The sequence below is a fragment of the Lotus japonicus genome, chromosome 5 (genome assembly GCF_012489685.1).
Source record: "Lotus japonicus ecotype B-129 chromosome 5, LjGifu_v1.2".
In the NCBI taxonomy this organism is placed as follows: domain Eukaryota; kingdom Viridiplantae; phylum Streptophyta; class Magnoliopsida; order Fabales; family Fabaceae; genus Lotus; species Lotus japonicus.
This window is the reverse complement of record NC_080045.1, coordinates 4636263-4657242: the sequence shown is the minus strand read 5'-3', so window position 1 is coordinate 4657242 and position 20980 is coordinate 4636263. Positions and strand designations below refer to the sequence as shown.

Here is a 20980-nt window from a genome sequence, read left to right as displayed (position 1 = left end):
AGTTAAAAATCAATATTTTTAATCTAAATAAACGCACTTAAAATAGCTTAAATAGATAATTAGGTTTCTGCTTTTTTCAATAGCATACTGAAACAACTTAAACAATATATAAGTGATTATTTTAAAGAAATAAGTGATGATTTCATGAAGTAAGCAATAACAAACGATTTCTATGCAAAATGTTTAATTGAGTTCAATTTGTTTTCCTCAATCAAATATTAAACATGCAGGGTTATATATGTAATTAAAATCATGGTTCTGTTCTATTGACTTGGAGTTACCAAACACAACACATAGAACATTATTGTCCTATTCCATCCTGTCCTGTTTCGTTCCATTCTGTTCTGTCCTATTTCGTTCCGTCACCAAACGCGCTCTAAGTTCAAACATCATAAAGATGTGTAGAATTGTAAATCAACCTTCAACGTCCACTATAAATTAATATGAAGGCATCATCAAACATGATTTTTTGCAAAGCTTTGAATTGAAGGTGCATCATCATATCGATCGATTCGACCAGTTAGTGAAATGAGAAAGATATATCTCATAAGGGCAAAGATTGTGGTTGAGAGAGATGACCAGAAAAGACCCTTAATATTCTCTGAATCAAAAAAGAAGATAGAAAGATATATAATTTAAGGGACCCAACAACGTACGACAAAGTCTAAGCCTAAGCCAGGAACCACATTTCTCTCCAAATTATCACACATCACCATTTCTTCCAGCTGGAAGGAGGTATATATTGTAAAGTTAATGAATTATTGGTCATAATACAAGAAAAATAGTAAAAGATGAAGAAGAAGATGAACACGACATTACCCCAATGGCGGCCACCAATTGAAGGACATTTATAGATTTTTACATCACACTATGGAGAATCAATTATGTGGTTGTCGTACCAGTCAAACTGGGCCACCTTATCAATTATTTTAATTATTATCACCCGTGTCGGTCACTAGGTTGTAATAAAACTTGACAAAATTGGCATAAAAATATCATTGTCAACTTTTAATGATCAAGTCTTAACCTTTGCGAGGATGAGCCATTTTCATTTGTATAGAATGCTGATATCTATATATCTTCTTTTGTTTCTCATACAAATTAAGGTGTGTTTAGCTAAATATCATAAACTTATTAAAATATACATAAAATAGTTTATAGATATGTGTGAGTAAATAGTTTTATTTTATCATGATGACTTGCATCATTTACTAACAGTTTAGGTTCCTAAATTGGCGTTCTCATGTAGACCAAAAGTACCCTACTTGGAAATATTAAGCCTAGTAGGTCCATATTATGGGTACTATTTGGCCAGGACGAGAGAGATCAAATTAGGAGTCAGTACACTGAGAAAATTGTGTACATCGATCGTCATCAAGTTTTGCATTGGTGACTAATGTTAATATGTTAGAATTTATGTTGGCCAACGTCTCAGGTGAGTTGCGTAGGATTAGAGTCGGCTAATCTAATGCTAAAATTTAGGATCGACTATGGGGCAAATGCTATAAGTTAACATCGGGTAATTTAACTTTAGCCTTGACTCCGACACTAAATCAACGTTAACTTCTGCTTTGGACTGACGCCAAATAGAAAATTTCTTGTAGTGAAAGCAAGTTTACTTTTTTCTAACTTTAAATCAAACACACACTTAAGCTATAACACAAACTCAAATAAAATTTATTCACAAGCGAGCCTATATGATACAGTCGAAAGCTCACAAGGGTTAGCAAGCGATGAACCCTAAAAGGATAAGGGTTAACAAACGCTAAACCCTAAAAAGATAACTCTGGAATCCACCAGAAAGTCTAGAATCCACCAGAAAAGAGAGAAAATTCTCAAATTTAATTATCAAAAATAAACTTATTAATAGGCTATGCCTTACAAGTGCTTAAATAGGAAAATAAAATATCCTGACATAAAAATAAATAATATCCTAAAAGATCCTAATTGAAAATAAAAGATCCGAATTGAAAATAAATAAGTTTCTAACAAAAAATAAATAAGATCTTAAAAGATCCTAATTGAAAATAAATAAAATCCTAATAAAATACTTAATTGATATTTTGCAGGCCCGAGATGGATTCAGATGGGCTAAATTCAGAATTCCGACTGGGTTCATCCATCGTCGAAGCGCGCAACCAACAACGCTACATCACTATATGTAGGTCAGATGTATAAGCGCTTTTTCACAAGCTAATTTGAACAGTTTGTGAAAATAAATTTAAAATAGTTTATAAATATATACGCCATAAGCTACTACATTCTAAACTTACTCAAATACTTACATGTTCTCTAAGATAAACACATATGGAAACATAATTTAAATAAATTTTAGGTGTCACTTAAGTGTAATGTAAATCAACTCCGATTTAATCCATAAAAAATGTTCCTTCATTTTTTTTTTTGAAATTGGTGTGTATATATATATTTACAATGATTTCAACGAATATCTAAACATAGATATGTGATCTTGGAGTTGAGATGGAGAGTGTTAGGGTTGTGGAGAATGTCAGGGATAAGAGCCGTGCTAATTTTGGTGGGTCACAAATTGAGGACTCTCTTATATGAAAATGAAAGATGAATATGGGTCTCATATTAGGAGGCTTTATATTTTATTTTCCTCCACTCTCATACACTTTCTTATCTTCTTGAAGAGATTTTACGGCTTCTTTATTTGCTAGGAACAGAATAAAGGGCATGCATGGTGATGGTATGTGTGCTTTACAAATTACAACTTACTAAGTGAGACAGCTAGAGTCCAAGACAACCCAATAGGGACTTAGTTTCATACTTTCACTAGTGTTTCTTTACCCGCGCGTTGCGCAGGGAATATGTTTGTTATATTCATACGTCAATCAATACCTTGATTATTAAAAATATATTAAACAACAGATGAAATAGAAGAGTCTGAAATGATAAGTAAAGTGAACAAAAAGATTTTTCCTGTAAGCTTGATCTAGATCAACATGAACTCGTTTCAAATTCTTCTTGGATATGAAGACAATAACACAAATCATAGATTTAAGAAATCACCAATAAAACAGATGATAAACGCATATTAATCATGGGAAAAAAAGAATCTGATAGTAGCACAAATGAAGATTGTGAAAGATAAATCATAAAGTATGACATCATTGTGTTTATATCAAGTCATCCAAGTTTATGCCAATATTGCAGGGTCCCTACAAAATTTATGATATATATATCAGACTTTGTACATACCCGTATAATTTGTACAAAAAATGAAAGTAGACTATATTATAATGTAGTATAAATTTAACATAAAACTATATTGTAAATCACTAAAACCTTGTTAAAATTTATTTTTATATGGAAATATTTTCAAGTAAAATATTTTTCCTCGTGGGAGTTTTTAACCTTTTAATTTAAATATAAATAATATAGATTATATAGGTCTTCTAATCTCCGCACGACATCTTTTCATCGGGACATTAATAATGGCTGATTTGGTGGAGTAATATTCTTTCACCCTCCATAAATGTACATCAAACCTTATAGGACATCACAAACCCCTCCAATAATCTTAATTCTATACAATCTGGATCTTACCCATCATGATCTGATTCCTAGAACATTAATCCACAAACTAAAGGACTTGTGACCTTTTATTATACCCTAATTCCCTTTAGGGGGTCATTCAGTCTGGTCCTCATCCTGTGTATATGCATGTTGTCATTGTTCATGTCCCACTCCACAAATCACTTGGATATGAACTCTTATAAGTATTCATGCTCCATCAACTACCCCTGAAATTTAAGTATTAAAGCAGAAAAATATTCAACATAGAAGAACAAAATCATATGCATGAAGAGATTTTCAGCAGGCACTTTACTCTGCATAAGGTTGTGAAGAGCGTGCGAGATAGGTGAAAGGATCATTGTTTTTAAAAACTTTTTAAAGTTTCTTTAAAATAGACAGTTTAATCTCATACTATCAAATAAAAGTCCGGGTTATACTTAAATATAGATCTTTGATTTAACAAAGTTTCAATCTAAGGTTTAAAAGTTTGAAAAAATCGTAAGGTTTCTTTAAATCCACTTAGTTTAAATATCATATTTAAACTAAAAGAAACAAATAACGTTCATATATAATTAAGTTTACCTGTCATTAGAGTCTTTGTTCCTCTCATAGCTTAATTGATAAGACCACCTAAATCATGCAGCCTAAAAAGGAAAGTGCAGGAGATGTAATAAAGGGAAGTGCAATACTTGTATCTAAAACCCTTGCACAAAGTATTACAAATAAAGAAATGGAAAAGGGAAGTGCAATACTTGTATCCAAATGTTTTCAAGTGAGAAAAATACAGCATGAAAATAATACAACAGGGAAAAGAGAAGAAATAGAATTAAATTCAGAGCACATAAAAAAAAACTATTGTATATAGAAGCCAGCATTCAAGATATCATAAGTGTAGCTGAGGTTTCTTCACAGGAAGGCCCTCACTTGACTTCTCTATTCCATATCTCAAACTTTGGACTTCCTTATCTCTTGGAAGGTGCAGTCTAATTTTAGAATGACTAATAATATTACGACGTTACGACGAATATCTCCCAGAAATACTATTAATTACAGCTACGCCCAGAAGCACAACCACACTTCTGGGTTGGAAAATCTTCCTTGCTATTATGAAGCTGTGAAAATTGATGGTTTTTGTTGGGTCCTGAAACTAAAATGGTGGGCAAGGATAAACCTGAACTTGTGCTTTGACCTGGTTTCTACACATTCTAAATAAGCCTATTGTATACATCTGCCAAAACTATAAAAGTAGCAACATTATTAGTTGATTACTTCATACTTCATCTTTAACCCTTATGAATGAAACGTGAATAAGCTTGCTGCATGACTTTCAATTCAGCATGTTGCCTAGTTTACCAGGAGAAGAACAAAAGGATTTTGATGGCTTGATCGCTATAATTTATTGGAAGCAAAGCATACATTAAAAATTATAACTAAGGAAGATAGTTGTTTTAATATGATCTAACAAATACTATGATACGAAGTAGATGATGAAGATTCATGCCTAAAATGCAAAGATGTATATGTTTTAATGAGTTAGATTATCACCAACAATCCCAATTTGCAGAAAAAGTGGAAAACGATGAGCCAACATCTGCAAGTCATTCCAACTCTCCAAACTGCAGAGAGTCCTTCTGATCATTCTGGAAAAAAAATAGTCATAAACATTAAAAGGTGCATGAGACACAACATAATCAAGTAACTAATTAAAAGAATAGATACCAAATAATCACTAAAAGAAGTCAACAACCAAGAACTCATATTAGAGCTTAAAAACTATTCACTCACATCTCAGTTCAACAAAATTTAAAGGCTTGCCTCGTGTTTGCCCATAGGAACACCTCACTGACACCTCGACACTTGTGAATCACCTTTAGGGTGACACACTTGTGCACTGCTGCTGCAATCAAAAGAATTATGTGATGCTGATAGAAAAATAATCAAATGAAAATGATTGAAATTTGAAGCATATGGAGTCATACCTTAATTTGAAGCATATGGAGTGATCCACTTCAGAAGAGCCCCAGATCCCCTCAGATCCATCTCCTTCATGTTTTTTTCATTGGAAATATAAAATGAAATAAAAATATATATTATCTAAATTTGAGCTCAAACCATATAGATTGATTTTTCAAATTTTAGCACAAAAGAGAGAGATGTCTTTTGTTTTCCAATATATATTTTCAATTAATCAATTCAATGAATTTGGGATATCAAATAATTTAGGGACATAAGGCAACCCAAATATAGTAGAGACTACATTACACACAACGAAACAAATTTAACTAAAGAGTTACCTCCGTGAAGATAATATGCCAAAATAAAAGAAGAAACTGTGAGATGCAAATATGTACAACACTAAGAAAACCAATAATAAAGAGGATTTTAAAATTTAAAATAAAAGAGTCAACATTGCAGCCTTGATATTTGAAATGGTAATACCTATTCTTGGAAATCCAGTTGTCAAACCACGACAAAGTCCTATTGGAAAAAAATTCATAGAAAAAAGAGAAGAAATTCATAGAATTAAGTATCAATTTGGAGGGATTAGAAAAAACAAACATATCTCTTTATAAGGAAAAAAAATGAAGAATGAAATACCTTCGAATGGGTTTTTGAGGCCATGAAGCAAGAGATCAAAACACAATAACGAATTACTTGTAGAATGAGAAAGATTATCAAATAACAACACAGTTGAGCAGATGAAAAAAAAAATGAAAAATACACAAAACATTTGAGAACCGTAATACCACCAATGAGGGGAGGAGATAACAACTCTAGAATGATGAAGAAAAAAGAGGAATAATAGGATCATTATATGGGGTTTTTTGGAGATAGAAAAGAGATATTTGATGAAAAAATAGGCATTTGAAAATAAATAGGGAGATTAATTTTAAATTTCATGATTGTGGCTTTGATTTATTTTTTGTTTAATGAGATTTTAAGGAATTAAAAATATTTGATGAAAATATGATGAATATTGCATTCTTTTATACTACATGTATATGTATATATGGAGATCGCATGACCCCTTTTTTATATTAAACTTTGTGGGATTTTTTTTTTCTTTTACTTATTTTTTCTAAAGAGAAAATCTTTTACATTTTAATTTTTTTCCACTTTCCTAAACGTAATTGATGAGAATTAACCTTGGAGGAGTAATCTAGGTAAACCTTATATAATTAAGGCAAATCTTTTAAAATTCGGTTTCAAGATAAAATAACACGTGAAATTTTTTTTATGAGAATTAATCAGAAAATGACACGTACAATTTTTATATGAGAATTAACCTGGTGCTGCCACATCACTAACATTTAATCTGGGAGCGACACCTCATCAAATTGGCCTGATGAGAGTTATTCTTTTCTAATATATATTGATATTGATATTGATTCGCCATGCGTCAATTTAAATTGTATGGTTGCCTGTGAAGAAATGTGCGTCAAGTCGTTTTATTTTCTCGTTTTATATTTTTAAATGATAACCAAACAGGGCTGCGCCTAGCGTGGGTCAGTTTCAAACTGATCCACGGTGGTTCAATTTTACTATACCTATGATAAGACAAAAATAACCTTCATCCTTAAATTTTTCCATGTTTATCCTCAGCTCAAATTCTTCCTTATTCATCTTTTCTTCATCTATTGCCCACCGTTATGCATCAAAGCATCATGCTAGTGTCTTCAGGTGGAATAATGGAATTACAATTGGGGTTCTTGTGCTTTTCGCCACTGAATTGGGTGCCTGGAATGGTGTGGCAGTAGTTGTTGGTTCTTCTGGGTTGGAACCCTCAACAACCCTCTTTCTCTCCCATGTTCTTCATACAACAATCAATCTCCAACAACCAGATCTGTGGCACACACTCTTTCTTTTCCCTTTTTCTTTGCTGCTTACACAAATCAGGCATGAGCAATTTTGGATCTGGGTTTTTCTCTTGAAGCCATGCAATTTCGGATCTGGGTTTTGCTAATGTGATTTTGGATCTGGGTGTTTGGAGGGGTGGCTTTGGGTGGAGTGGTTCAGAGAGAGTACTCTTTCGAAATCTACGACCTCGTCAGCACCGCTTGCGCCGTCTCCACGGTAACCGATTCGATCCCGATTCCCTCCATTTTCCTCCTCGTTTAACTCCTCACATTCTTCCATCTCCAATCTTTCAGGTCGCTGCCACCGTCGTTGACTACGGATTCTCGCTGCGCGGCCTTCAACGCCACTCCGATCAGTATCGCCAAGAGATTTCCCAGGTTTTCTGCAACTCGTTCTCGTAGTTTCCAATCGGCACCGAGAATTGCCAACAAATTGAGAAATAACTGTTTTGATTTTGTGTTGAGATGGTGATCGATTTTTTGGTGCTCTTCAGGTTCATCTACGCTGTGCTGAGAGGCTTCTGAGGTTATGCGAAGCCAACAAAGGGTTTTATGTGAAGGCTGGACAGTTCGTTGCCGCGCAGAAAGTGCTTCAGGTGGATCTGGCTTTGTGTACCTACGTTGTGGGTGGATGTGATGATCGTGGCTTACTCCATCTCCGGCGAGCTAGATTTGACGGTGGTGAAGTTCTAGATATGAGTTTTTTGGTAGTGTGGCTTTGGGTGGAGATGATGGGTTTGCATGTTGCTTCAACTTCGGACCTGGAATTTTGGTGGATCCATGGTGGCGGTTCTGGTAGGCTGAGGGAGATTAGCGGTGGCAGTGCTGGTAGGCTGAGGGAGATTGACTGTAGTGAGGTTGAAGGAAGCATTGGAAGAGACAAGGGTATTTTAGTAAAGTTATATATATTTAATTAATGAATTATTATTATTATGAGCTGATCTGGACCGTTCGAATAAAAAACATTAAATCCAATGGTGGAAAGTTGAAGTGATCCACCGTGGGTCAGTTTCAAACTGACCCATGAAACTGACCCACACTAGGCAAAACCAATTTCCTAATCTGATATTTTCATTCATGACAATGTGTTTTGGTTGGATTTGGATCCCCTCGTGTGGCTATTTCACATGACATGGTCATGTGAAAGATTTCAGCCTTTAATTGATCATTTTAAATAGACCATTAATATATATATATATAAAGAGAGAAAATTAAAATTGTGAGTGAAATAATTTTGTCCATTAGATTTTAAATTAAGGGTTGAGATCCCTCACATGACAGAGTCATGTGAGATAACCACATGAGATGATCCAAATCCGTTTTGGTTAGAGTAAAAGAAATTTAAGGTCATTAAATATGTAATGCTGAATTTAATCTTTGGATATGTGCTTATTGAAATTTAATCTACTAAAAAAAAGTGTGAGAACCTGAATAAAATAAATAATATATACAAAATAATTTATTCTTAAAGATATCAAAATTATCACCTTCAAGGTGGAAATAAGCATCAAAAGATCCAACAAAAAAGCAAATTAAGCCTACAAGAAAAGTAAAAACATAAATAAAAATATTAAAATGATGATGTCAATGACATGAAATAGTGAAATACATATTAAAGTTTCAAACAAAACAAATTATAGTATAAACGATGTACTAGGGCTGAGCACGGGTCGGTTTCGGGCGGGCTCGGGTGTATTATATCGGGTTTTAACGGGTTTGAATCAAGCATATTCCAAACCATTTCCGACCATGGAAGCCTCGGATATGTCGGGTGCGGGTTGAATCGATGAGCGGGTTGTGCGGGTCGGTTAGAACGGGTATTGTAGAGCTTGGTGGAGAGGCTGTGTTCCATGACTAAGACAAGGTAGCGGCGGTCTTCGTTGCAGTGCCACCACCATTAGAGATGGTAAAGCTCTCATCTTGCATGGTTTTTTGTTCAAAGATGATTAACAATGGTGTTCCCTAGATGAAGCAAGGGAGAAAATAGAGTTGTGGAGAGCATAATAGGTACGGACAGGAAGAGAAGAGGGGGAGAAGGAGGAGAATGGTGCTGGACTGAAGTGGTGGCAGCGTGGTGGGAGAAGGAGAGCAAGAGAAGGACCAGAAAATTGATATGAAAAAGATAAAGTGATGAACTGATAACTCATGAAATGAAAGTATTTGATTTATTTCTCAAACCTCTTTATTTTTTTCACGTGAAAGGCTAGTAGCCTAGTATGACAGAAAGAAGAAGGCTTATTTCTTAATTTCCCCCCTAACATGTCATGTGAAACGGTGATGGACCAGAAGCTTTTTCTTTGATTAAGACATGCAATCACTTCTTTACAAACAAATGCATTAAATAATGACTACTTTTACTTTTTAGCTATTAAAAAAATAGAAAGCAAATGCCTCTCTGCGCAAATTGTAGAGTGCAGACTGCTGCAAGGCTAAAAAGTAGTTTTAATTTAAACACACAACACTGACATGCGGTCGGGTTCGGGTACAAGTGGATTTTAAATTCCTAACCCGCACCTGACCATTATCACCCGTATGAGACTGTTTTTTCATTTTGCCCTACCCGTCTACCCGACCCAACTCGACCCATTGCTTATTTTTTGGTCGGTTTTTTCGGGTTTGGGTCGGGCTGGATAATTCTGCTCAGCCCTACGATGTACCATCAAAATCTGTCTAAAAAATTCACCATCTCTCATGTCTATGGCGCTCAACTTCTATGAGGATTCCATTCTCTTTCTCCATGTACCTTAGACCTTAGTGGTTGCACAATTTCAAAAACAAGGGTTTAATCCCTTGCAAAACCAAAACATGGGCTTGGCCCATTACAAAATCTTTTTTTTTCTTTTCTTTAAAATAAAATAAGTTATTGTGGCCCATTTAGGATAGAATCACCTAATAAATTGCTCTCTCACGTCTTAAGTGGGGTTAAATTTTACCATTATAGTAATTATGCTCCAACTCTTAAGCTTCTCCCTTGAAAACGACTTTGTCAACATATCACCACCATTATCGTCGATGTAAATAGTGAATTGATTGTCAAAATACAATACATGTGTTTGAATGAAACAAACTCTTGAAAAAAAAATTCATTCATAGAAACTTCTTGCAAGCTTTAGTTGCAGCAGTAAACTTCGACCTTACGATGAATAGGGCAACACACTTCTGCAATCTTGATTCTCATGCCACAACTCCCCCCTAAGTTTGAGAGAAAACAACTAACTGTATTCACCTCATGCGCCACATTACCATGAGTCACCATTCGGTTTTTGTTGACATTCATTGTTCACTACAAGACAGATCACCAAAAAAAAAAAAGCCTAAACTCTGATGCCAGTTGTTGGTACTAGAATGGCATAACGGAAAAATTAGGAGCACAAAAACTCATCTTCACTTGTGAGAACCTAAACAAAATAACTTCCTAGCAAATCCATCTTCCAACAGTAGTGACAACAATAAATTTTAACGTGGAAAAACTTTTCTTAAATTGAGAGAGTAACAACGCTTCAAAAAACCACCACTGTAGACAAATAATGGGTACAAAAAAATGGATTTCTAGAGATATAAAAATTATCACTTTCAAGGTGGAAATAGGAATGACCTGACAAAAAGGAAGACTAAACCAGACTACAAATAAGGTAAAAACCCAAATAAAAAAATGACAAGCTCAATGATAAGAAACACACATACTGAAGTTTCAGTCAAAATGAAGTACAAGCGATGAAGTACAAACGATGTACTTCAAAACCCGTTAACAGCTAAAAAATTAACCTTCTCTCATGTCTGGTGCACATAACTTCTATAAGAGTTCAATTCTCTTTATCTGCGTGCCTTATATTAGAAATTGGGAGTCCTAAACTCAACCACAAACGTTAGCTCAAGAGTTGAGGTTTGCACTACCCTTATAAAGGTTATCTATGCTCTATTTCTAGCTAACACACCCCCTCACGTTCAGGACTGAACAACCTGGAACGTGGGATCAACAACAACGGGTGGCTCAATTATGGGGAGTCTCCACAACAAACAACAAATGGATCTATGATAGGCTCTGATACCATATTAGAAATTCGGAGGCATAAACTCAACCACAAAAGCTAGCTCAAGAGTTGAGGTTTGCACTACCCTTATAAATGTTATCTATGCTCTATCTCTAGCCAATGTGGGACTTCTAACACCTTATGTTGTTGCACACTTTCAAAAATAATGGTTTAATCTCTTTTAAAACCAAAACATGGGCTTGATCCATTAAAACAAAAAAAATTCATTTTTCTTCTTTTCTCTTTAAAATAAAATAAGTTAGTGTGGCAAGTGGTAGGGAACCACCTAACAAATTATTATTCCCTCTGTTTCAAAATGGGTGTTATTTTAACTTTTTACATATTTTCTAAAATGGTTGTTGTTTTAGGATTTGAAGAGTGAAGACTATTTATCACATCTTCTTCCATATATACCATCATTTAATATTGTATCTCTCACCTACCACCTCTTATTCTCACCAATCACAATTTTCATCTATCACTTAACCAATAACCATCATTCTCTTTCTTTAATAAAACACAACTTTAAATAGGGGTATTTTAGCCAAATTTTATGTCAATTAATGAGCTCTTAAACTATGCGCATTTCCTTAAACAACAACCATTTTGGAACGGGAGAGAGTACTAAATTATTACTGTAATATTAAGTGTGATCAAGTTCAACATTAAATGATAAGGATAACTTTGAGAAATTTACAAGTGAGGACCTATAAACTCAGTATCTTAAGATTATGGGTGAAAAATATAATACTTAATTCACTTGTGGTTTACTCTTTAATGACCAATGTGGATGATCCCCTTAAATTAAATCATGCCATTTGACCCAACAAAATGCTCACTGTTATGAGAGAAGTTGGCTCAACAGTTGATGACATGTTTAAAATCAAAACTAGAATTCATCATTTCGTGTGTGTTTGGATATCAGTTGAGTGCAACACAAACAAACTTTTATCTCAATTTATAAGAAAAGTCTTCGTTCACATTATGTCTTGAATGAGTGCTAATGTTTATTTTGCATTGGTGTCAAAGGTGTATCCATTGATTTAAGTATACATTTTCAGATAACATCAAACTAGTAGCACTAGGAAAGAGAAGTCACAGAAACCAGAAGATGACTCAAATTAGTTTCAATCATAAATCATAAAATTCACAAAAGCTCTTTGTATATACACACATCCTCAACATGAGCTAAAAACAACTACCCCTATGTTTTTTTCTCCATGCCTGACGCCAACCACTCTAGAAAATGATCCAAAGCGTGGATATACATAAAAGCCTTTTCTCTTAAATTCCTAGTTACAAGTCAAATCTATCAGCCAAAAGGTACATCCCTTATATGAAAACCCCTCTTACTCTAAACAGCAGAAACACATTTCTTCGTAACATCTCCAATGGAAGAAGATTTTCTGATAGGGACCATCTGAAACAGCATTTTGAAATGGCAATCACTTAGTTCCAACCACGATCAAGAAATTCTGAGATCCCTAGCAATCAAAATCATAACATTAAAAAAATTGTTACCTGATCATTGGCTTTTGCATCAGTTGCCATAGATGTATGTCGTTTCACGTTGCCTATGCTGTTTTCATTTTCACCTTCCTCTTCTTCATCAATGAAGTTCTGATCTGACATCTCTACAAGAACCGGATAATTAGATTAAAATATTTCCTCTGTTCCTACGTTTGCACTATGATTATGAAAGACATAAAAAAATCATTAACTAGTTTACTACTTGACTAAATTGTACTTATTGAAGTATATTGATTTGAGAGAGAAAACATTGGAAACTTGTTTCAAATATGAACACCCCTTTAGTGTCATAGATGGCATCAGAAATTGTTCTGTCTCAGGAACAAAGAGCAGTTGGTCACTGGTTAACTTAAATCCAAAATCCTTACTTACATTGGTAAGGGTATAGTTGAAGGAAAATTGATAGGAACATCAAATTAAGATCCTCTCATGTCACATGAAAGTGTCATGTGAAACTTTCTGTCTATCTCTTTTTTCATAAATATTCATAAAGTCTCACATATGTAATAAGTATGAAGCTGAGAGACAACATCTTAACATGACAGTCTATGCATGCTTGCAGGAAAGCACATGTAATAAATCTGATTCTAAATCATGAAATTCAAAACACCGGAAATTGTCTAGAAGAAGATTTTGACCCACCTGTATCATCACATATCATATCTTGATCAGATACATATGATTCAGACAAATGAAATTGCCCAGATTTAGAGGAAATTCCCTTCTTTTGGCCAAATTTAACAACTTCACTTGTAAGGGATGGAGCTGCTACACGTGAAGATCGGTAGTGTTGAATCCATGGATTTGCTGTTAAATCAGCGCACTGGTTAATCCTACTAGTACTACTCATTTGCGGATTCTCCCTCTCAAAACTTATCTTTTGCCAAAAGCCACCGCGATGGACCTTAAACTGTAATTATGCAGGAAAAATAATATAAGCTTAGTTCTCTTCAGGTGTGAGGGAAGAGGGAAAGTATATATACAGTTTAACACTACTTACACTTTATTTCATTACTAGATTATTTAAACAAATCATCATCATCATCATCATCATTATTTCTATTATTACTTCTTCTAGTACTACTTACACATGCTACTCCTAATTCACTATACATGAATTTTCATGTTCTACCTAAAACAAAGGGTAAGTTTTAAGCTTCATTTGTGATTATGAGGAAGGCATAATCATATTTCAGTGAAGCAAGAGTCCATTTGGATACCGGTTAGAAAATATGAAAATGGAAAAATAACACATCCTAATACACTTTTTGTTGAAGTAGTAAACAAAAAAGTATCTCGAGATATGTTAACCGACTCTAAGTGCATAATATGAACTGGACCCGGAAAGAAACTGTTTTGCATTTCTTTTTAACAAACAGAAGTGGAAATTTGGGCATTTGAAAAGGAAAGGAAACCTGGCCATAAGTGGTAGCAGGTTGCTTGGATTCATATAACTGACTAACAAAAGATGCTTCTATGGACTTGATATACATGCTGTGTTTCTCATCTGTCCATTCTTCCGTTTGCATAATTCCCTGATAATATGCATATATCAAACCACAAAATCAGATTAGCAGATAGTATCATCAGGCTGATTTTTCCTTAAAATGCCAAGTCAAATTAGCTAATTTAACGAAATAAATGACATAATTTTAGAGAAATATAATGTTATCTTGTTAGATAGAATCCATACAAGTCCCACAAATTGTTGATAAATCCATATAAAACAAGAAGCTGGGCACACATTGTACTAAATAAAATCCATATAAATTTTGTCAATAATAAAAAAAATTGTTTATTTAAAAAAAATTGTTGATAAAATGTTCAATTTACAAAATATGATATTAACATTTCTCATAATTTTATAAAAGAAAACATAGTAAGTTGAAAATAAATTCACAACAGAAGCCTTAGCTACTTTTCATATCTCAATTTTATTTTATTCCTTTCCGTGATAATACTAAATTTTAAACTTCAAATAATATCTTTCAAAAAAACTTCAAATAATAAACGTTAAAAGAAGAGTTGTTTAAGGGTAAAAAATAGAGTTCAATTATTATGTACTGAACGATCCAATTAGAATTCATTAATTTATCATGTTTTAGTTAAAACTTAAATAAAAAAAAATATTTAAAATAAAAAAATGGAAAGATGTGATTGGATGCATGTTTTAATTTTTTTTTCTAGGTGCATACAAATTAAATCCAACATGTATATATATGGTGATCAATAACAATATTGTTTCTGCATCTATAATTTATCACAGGGATCCAGCACTAAAATAAACTTTAAAATATCCATCACAACAAAAGTAAGAATATTTTATTATGAACTTGTATCTCCTTGACAATATTAAGTAATAAGTACAGTTCAGTTCTTCCTAATCTAGAGAAAATTGCAGAAGTTTATGTATAATATGATGATGTGAAAAAATAAAGGAATTGACAATCACAAACACAATCACAAGAAGCATATGACATAGGAATCGAAATTAACAAACAGATATATTTATAAGAAGCGTTTAGGGAAAAGAATGAAAGTAAGTAGCTAGGAACCTGCATCTGCTTATCCATGAATGGATCGGTTGTAGAATATGAAGAAGGTACGTGGACTCGGTGAGGGAGGTGAGTGAACTCGTCCGAGTTAGTGGTTCTTCATCTTCTTCTTCTTCTGTGTCTCTGAAATTGTTATTGTTGTTGGTGGTGGGGTGGTTGTTGTTCATTGTTGTGAATAAAAAGGAGAGAGAATTGAAGGGCGGTGTTTGTTTGGGAAGGAAAAAAAAAGAGAATACAGTTGTCTGCGCTTTTACACGTGTCGTGGGACCATCCCAAGCTAGATATTTTGGATGCGCTGAAAATAAATATCTGTTATCCTCTATGATCTTTTCTTTCTTCCTTCCCCTCCACACATATATCGCATTCTTCATTCTATATATGAATGAAACATTCAATGCAAAACGAAAATGCATGTCATGTGTCAACACGCAAGTATGTATTGTAGAGTGTAGATGCTCGGAGTTAGATAAAAAGAGAATAGAGATAAGTGATAGAAGTAATATATTACCGAGATAGAGAGAAAAAAATATATTGTATGGAAGAAGTGTTAATAGGTTATGAATCGGGACTACGTGAACTTAATATGAATCTACATTGAAGTTAATGTGTTTAAATCATAAACTAAAATCTGTGAGGCCCTTACAGTTCTGATTATAAGGCAAACTTAAAAATGTTGTTTCTGTTTTAAACAGCAACAATGCCCTCCCTATATTGACCAATAGTAAGATGTTAGGATGCTATGTCATCTATTTGACCAGTAATTTATTTTCTAAGTTTGCGTCCCTAAACTTCTTAAATTTTACATTTTATCCCACAACTATGTATATATTTTAATTATTTTTTAAATTAAAAAAATTAAGTTAAACCTAAAATAAGATTTTCTCTTTAATCAGAATCAATTCTAAAATTCAAAAGTCACTCACATAAGTCCCTCATAATTGATTCCGCCATCAGAATCAATTATAAGAGTTACCCAACATGCACAATCAATACATGTACCATGGTAACACAAATGTGCATATTGAAAAACATCCATATCTGGCCATCATGCAGTTTTAGCGCTGGTGAAATGTCAGCAACAACACTTACCCTCTTGCTTATTATTCATAAGGAACATTACCATGAGATCAGTACAAGGACTACAAAATTGAAATCATCGAAAACCAAAATTAAAAACCTTTCACAACTATACATCAGCATATCTGCACGAGCAAGTATATATCTATGGAGTAATTTCTAATTTGTGTCTTTTCTCAATGAACACGACGGCACGGTGGAGAAGAAAATGAACATGGCAGAGAAAGATGAAACACAAAGGAGGAGAGGCAACAACGAATTAGGTTAACAAATTTTCCCCAAATCAATTTGAAATGTTTAAAATTAATTTTAATAAAGGTTAAATCAATTTGTTTTTGACAGAAGGTTAAATCAATTTGAAATCCACGAAACATACATTTTTTGAAAAAATATCTGTATTTTTATTATATTGTAAAATTTATAATATAAATAGTTGGAGGACTAATTTAAGAATTTTATAAGTTAAAATGACATGGCTTAAACCTCGACTTAGCATTCTCTTATTGGATATGAGAGAAACAACATTGTAACCCCCTCTCACCAACCAGCATGTAAAAGTTTGCCAACCGATTATAATACTAGGGTTTTATGCCTGCGCCAGATTAATTCCTTAGACCAAAGAAAAGGCAGCTCCAGATATTTATGGGGGCACGTTTACTTTTCAAGTTTTTTAATAAGTGATCATTGACATAGTTTGAAAAGTAAGTCTCGTCATCTGAAAAACATCAAAAATAATTCATGCACATCCAAATTCAAAATTCATGCACCTTAAGATATATGAGTGGTGTGATAAAAAGAAGAACAAAAACACATTTAGCTTCAAATTATACTAAATAATTAGTATATATATTTATTTATTTATTTTGATAAAAATACATTGTGATTATTATTTGTTGGTCAACTTATCAGATCCATATTTATCAACAATATCTTATTATCGGTTGAGAAGTTGACATATTTTAGAATTACTTTAATTTTAAAATTAAGTAAAATGTCAATAATTGAATTAGAAATAATTAAATTTTTTGAAAATATATATCGAATGATACTATAAGATCAAAATTTAAATATTTTTTATTTGAATGATAAAGTAGAAATACTTATGTAATGCAAATATAGTTATATTTTGAGAATCTCATGCATTGAATAAAAGGAAAAATTAACTCAATTGAGAAAAATTAAGATGATTACATTTGTCTCTCAAAAATATCATACTATTCATGACAACCCACAGAGTGACAACAAATTCTAAATCCATTCGCTGGATAAACAACTAGCGGGAAGCATTTGACGCATCGTATTCGTCTACAGTTAGCAGCTGAGTCTGCGCTGAAGCTAGAAAAAAATAATTCAGAAAATATCCTCGCACTCACGAGAAGCATCAATCAGCATCTAATATCTACTAATTCAACCCCTTGACCCTGATGCTTTTCGCATTTGGTTTCGATCGATTCCGAAACTCACTTCTCAGGAGAAAAAGTAATTCTATTAACTTAATGGCACTCTTCAACGCAGGTGTGCCAATGTGTTCTTGTGGGAGCATGCCACCTACAAATATGTTGATTGTTTGTTCATAAATTATATTTGAATTTGAATACATGGGGTCTGGGTAGGGTACTATAGTACTCGTTCCCCATACTCGCGTTTTAAATAATTACCCGTATCCGTTATGGGTATTAACTTAAATGTCCGTCCCCGTACCCACTGGATACCTATATGCTTTCGTACTCATGCCCATTACCTGCAATTTAGCTAACCAAAATATTTTTTTTTTACTATTTTTTGTTAATAGAAAACAAAAATACAACAAACTTTTTAAATAAAAAACACTAATAAAAATACAAAAGATTATCCAAATACTTAACAAATAAAATCATTCAACTAAGCATAATTTTTTTAGAAGGAATAAATAAGAAAAATATAACTTTAAATATATAATCTTAGATTTATAATATAGTCCTAAAGTTGTAGGTTATTAACTAACTAATTTTAAAAATAAGTGGAAGTAAATTAGCAATTATTATGAATACCTTAAATACTTTCCTTGTTTTTTATAGGCTAAAAAACACTTTTGGCCCCTGATATTTTAAGTTTGTGCAAATTCTGCCCCTACTCTATTTTTGTCGATGTTTCTACCTCTTATGTTTTCAAACAGTGCACTGTCTACCCCTCCGTTAGTCAGACGTTAAAAAACTAAGGGAATGAGCTGATTTGACTTTTTTTAATATTTTTTGGACCTGCCACGTGGAAATTAGAAGTGAAATTTGAAAAAGATGGCATGAGAGATTCAAACTCAAGATCTGTAAGTAGCAAAACATGCATTTAACCAGTTCAGTTACATACATAATTGATATATACATCAAGCAAATTTAATTTATATCATTTCCTTGATCATCATCAACTTCATATACTCATTTTCATCTCTCCAATCCACTCAGGAACCTCTCCTGAGAAAGCCTGACTGACGAAGGGGTAGACGATGCACTGTTTGAAAACATGAGAGGTAGAAACGTCGACAAAAATATAGTAGGGGCAGAATTTGCACAAACTTAAAACATCAGGGGCCAAAAGTGCTTTTTAGCCTTTTTTATAAAAAGAGTAAGTTTGAAAGTTATAGCATAAGTTAATATGTTCATATATTATTATTATTATTATTATTATTATTATGTATGTGCGGGTATGGGGCGAGTTGGATACTATAATACCCATATCCACTAGTTTTTGCGGGTAATTAATCATACCCAACTCTATACTCATATAGTCGGTTTTTACCGTACATATAGTGGGCATTTTTTGCGGGTACCTTATGGGTATGACACTCATTGTCATCCCTAGTGAAAATGTGTGTGTGCTTTGTTTTGCCACACACAAAAAACTGATTGAATTTGATGCAATAATAATGAAGGTTTTCTGAAGGGGTAAAACTTAGATCAAGTTCCTTACCTTCATTTCATCAAGTTTATCATTTTTAAAATTTTACCAATAAATTCTTAATAAATGACATTTATTTTTAGAAATGGTTGCACATGTGTCATCACATAATTGGTAAACTTGATGAAATTAATTTAAGGAATTGGATCTAAGTTTCTCCCTTTCTGAATATGGGGGGAGGGCTGGAGAGGAAAGAACAGATAACAAAATTTAATTCATAAACACAACTCTATGAATTAATTTTTTTTAAAAAAAGCAAAATGTATAAATGTATATACTCCCTCCGTCCCCATTTATAAGTCACATTTTTTTGAGTTTTTTTGTCCCTAATTATAAGTCACTTTGTGATACCAATGCAACATTTAATATTTGTTTCCAATACTAACCTCATATTTAAGATGAAAGAGGTAGTTATATTTGAAATGTTTTAATTTGGAGAGAGAAATTCTAAGGGTGACATTGGAAAAGTTATGTTTTTGTCTTACAAATTTATTGCTTTTAACTATTTTTCTTAATCTAAGATAAGTAGTTACAAGTGACTTATAATAGAGGACGAAGGGAGTATGATATAATATATATATATATATATATATATATATATATATAGGGATTCTCGTTCGCTATTAAGTACGGACATCGGCAAGCTCAATATGAGAGTTAAGGGACAACTATTACGAGGATCTGTTTGGTAGAACATGGATGGGACTGGTCCAACCGACAAAACAAGGACTAATCCGGCCAAGTATGTGTGACGGCCAGGAGACGGGGGACGAGCCGAATTGGACGTGTTAAGTACCTTTTGACGTCACCGCTAAGTCCAACGGCGGAGGGCGTCGTGTCTCTTAAGAAGGAGCGAGTTGTAAGTGACGCTTCATCAATCACCCCCACAGGCAGAGCTGCAGCACCGCCACCCGCATCTCGCGCTGAACCTGCCACTTTTCTCCCCACTATGAGATCATGGCCCGATGGCAGAGTTCCAACGCTCCACAAGCAAGGGGTGGCAGCCCTCAAAAGTGACCACCCCTTGGGCGCCTTCACCCAAACCTCAACTAAAATACCAACATCCTCAACACTATAAGGTACGTTTGTTCAATCCCATCTTTCATTCCCTTTAGTTTTCCACTTCCCTACTTCTCTTACTGATTTAACCATCGGAGTCACTACAGGTACCTTTGGTGTCACTATGCTACTAATATATTAAAAAATATAAAAAAAAAGTATGAACAGTCTGATCAAAAGAATATTAGTAATATATAAAAGGCTTATTAGCACTTTTGGTCCCCCAGGTTTCAAAAATGTGCAAACGGAGTCCCTATAGTTTAAAAATAGCATTCTGCTACCCCAACGTTTGTCTCCGTTAACAGTTTTGGTCCCCGGGCAATTTTCCGTCAAAAAACTAACGGATATGAGGGTAAATATGTAATTGAGCCAAAAAAAATTAATTAAAAAAAAATCCAGA

The 20980-nt window shown here is 33.5% G+C and overlaps 1 protein-coding gene and 1 long non-coding RNA gene across 2 annotated transcripts; one reads left to right on the top strand and one right to left on the bottom strand.

Annotated features, from left to right (window-relative positions):
- Positions 1 to 6455: 6455 nt before the first annotated feature.
- LOC130721345 (uncharacterized) lies at positions 6456 to 8336 on the top strand. Its single transcript, XR_009013412.1, has 2 exons — positions 6456 to 7614; positions 7692 to 8336. It is a non-coding gene; the product is annotated as an uncharacterized LOC130721345 (long non-coding RNA).
- Positions 8337 to 12540: 4204 nt separating this feature from the next.
- On the bottom strand, positions 12541 to 15699 carry LOC130721400 (cold-regulated protein 27). The gene is made up of 5 exons (XM_057572200.1): positions 15514 to 15699; positions 14374 to 14493; positions 13601 to 13868; positions 12950 to 13062; positions 12541 to 12848 (listed from the first exon to the last, which is right to left on the bottom strand). The coding sequence occupies exons 1-5, from the start codon at positions 15529 to 15531 to the stop codon at positions 12783 to 12785; spliced, it is 585 nt and encodes a 194-aa protein (XP_057428183.1). The 5' UTR covers positions 15532 to 15699; the 3' UTR covers positions 12541 to 12782.
- Positions 15700 to 20980: the final 5281 nt, after the last annotated feature.

Bases quoted from the DNA above. Each gene is read 5' to 3' on its own strand.
- LOC130721400 (XM_057572200.1), bottom strand. The intron at 13,063-13,600 runs GTGGGTCAAAAT...CGGTTCTTGTAG, and splicing joins TATGATATGTGATGATACAG to AGATGTCAGATCAGAACTTC. The intron at 12,849-12,949 runs GTAACAATTTTT...ATGCTGTTTCAG, and splicing joins ATGCAAAAGCCAATGATCAG to ATGGTCCCTATCAGAAAATC.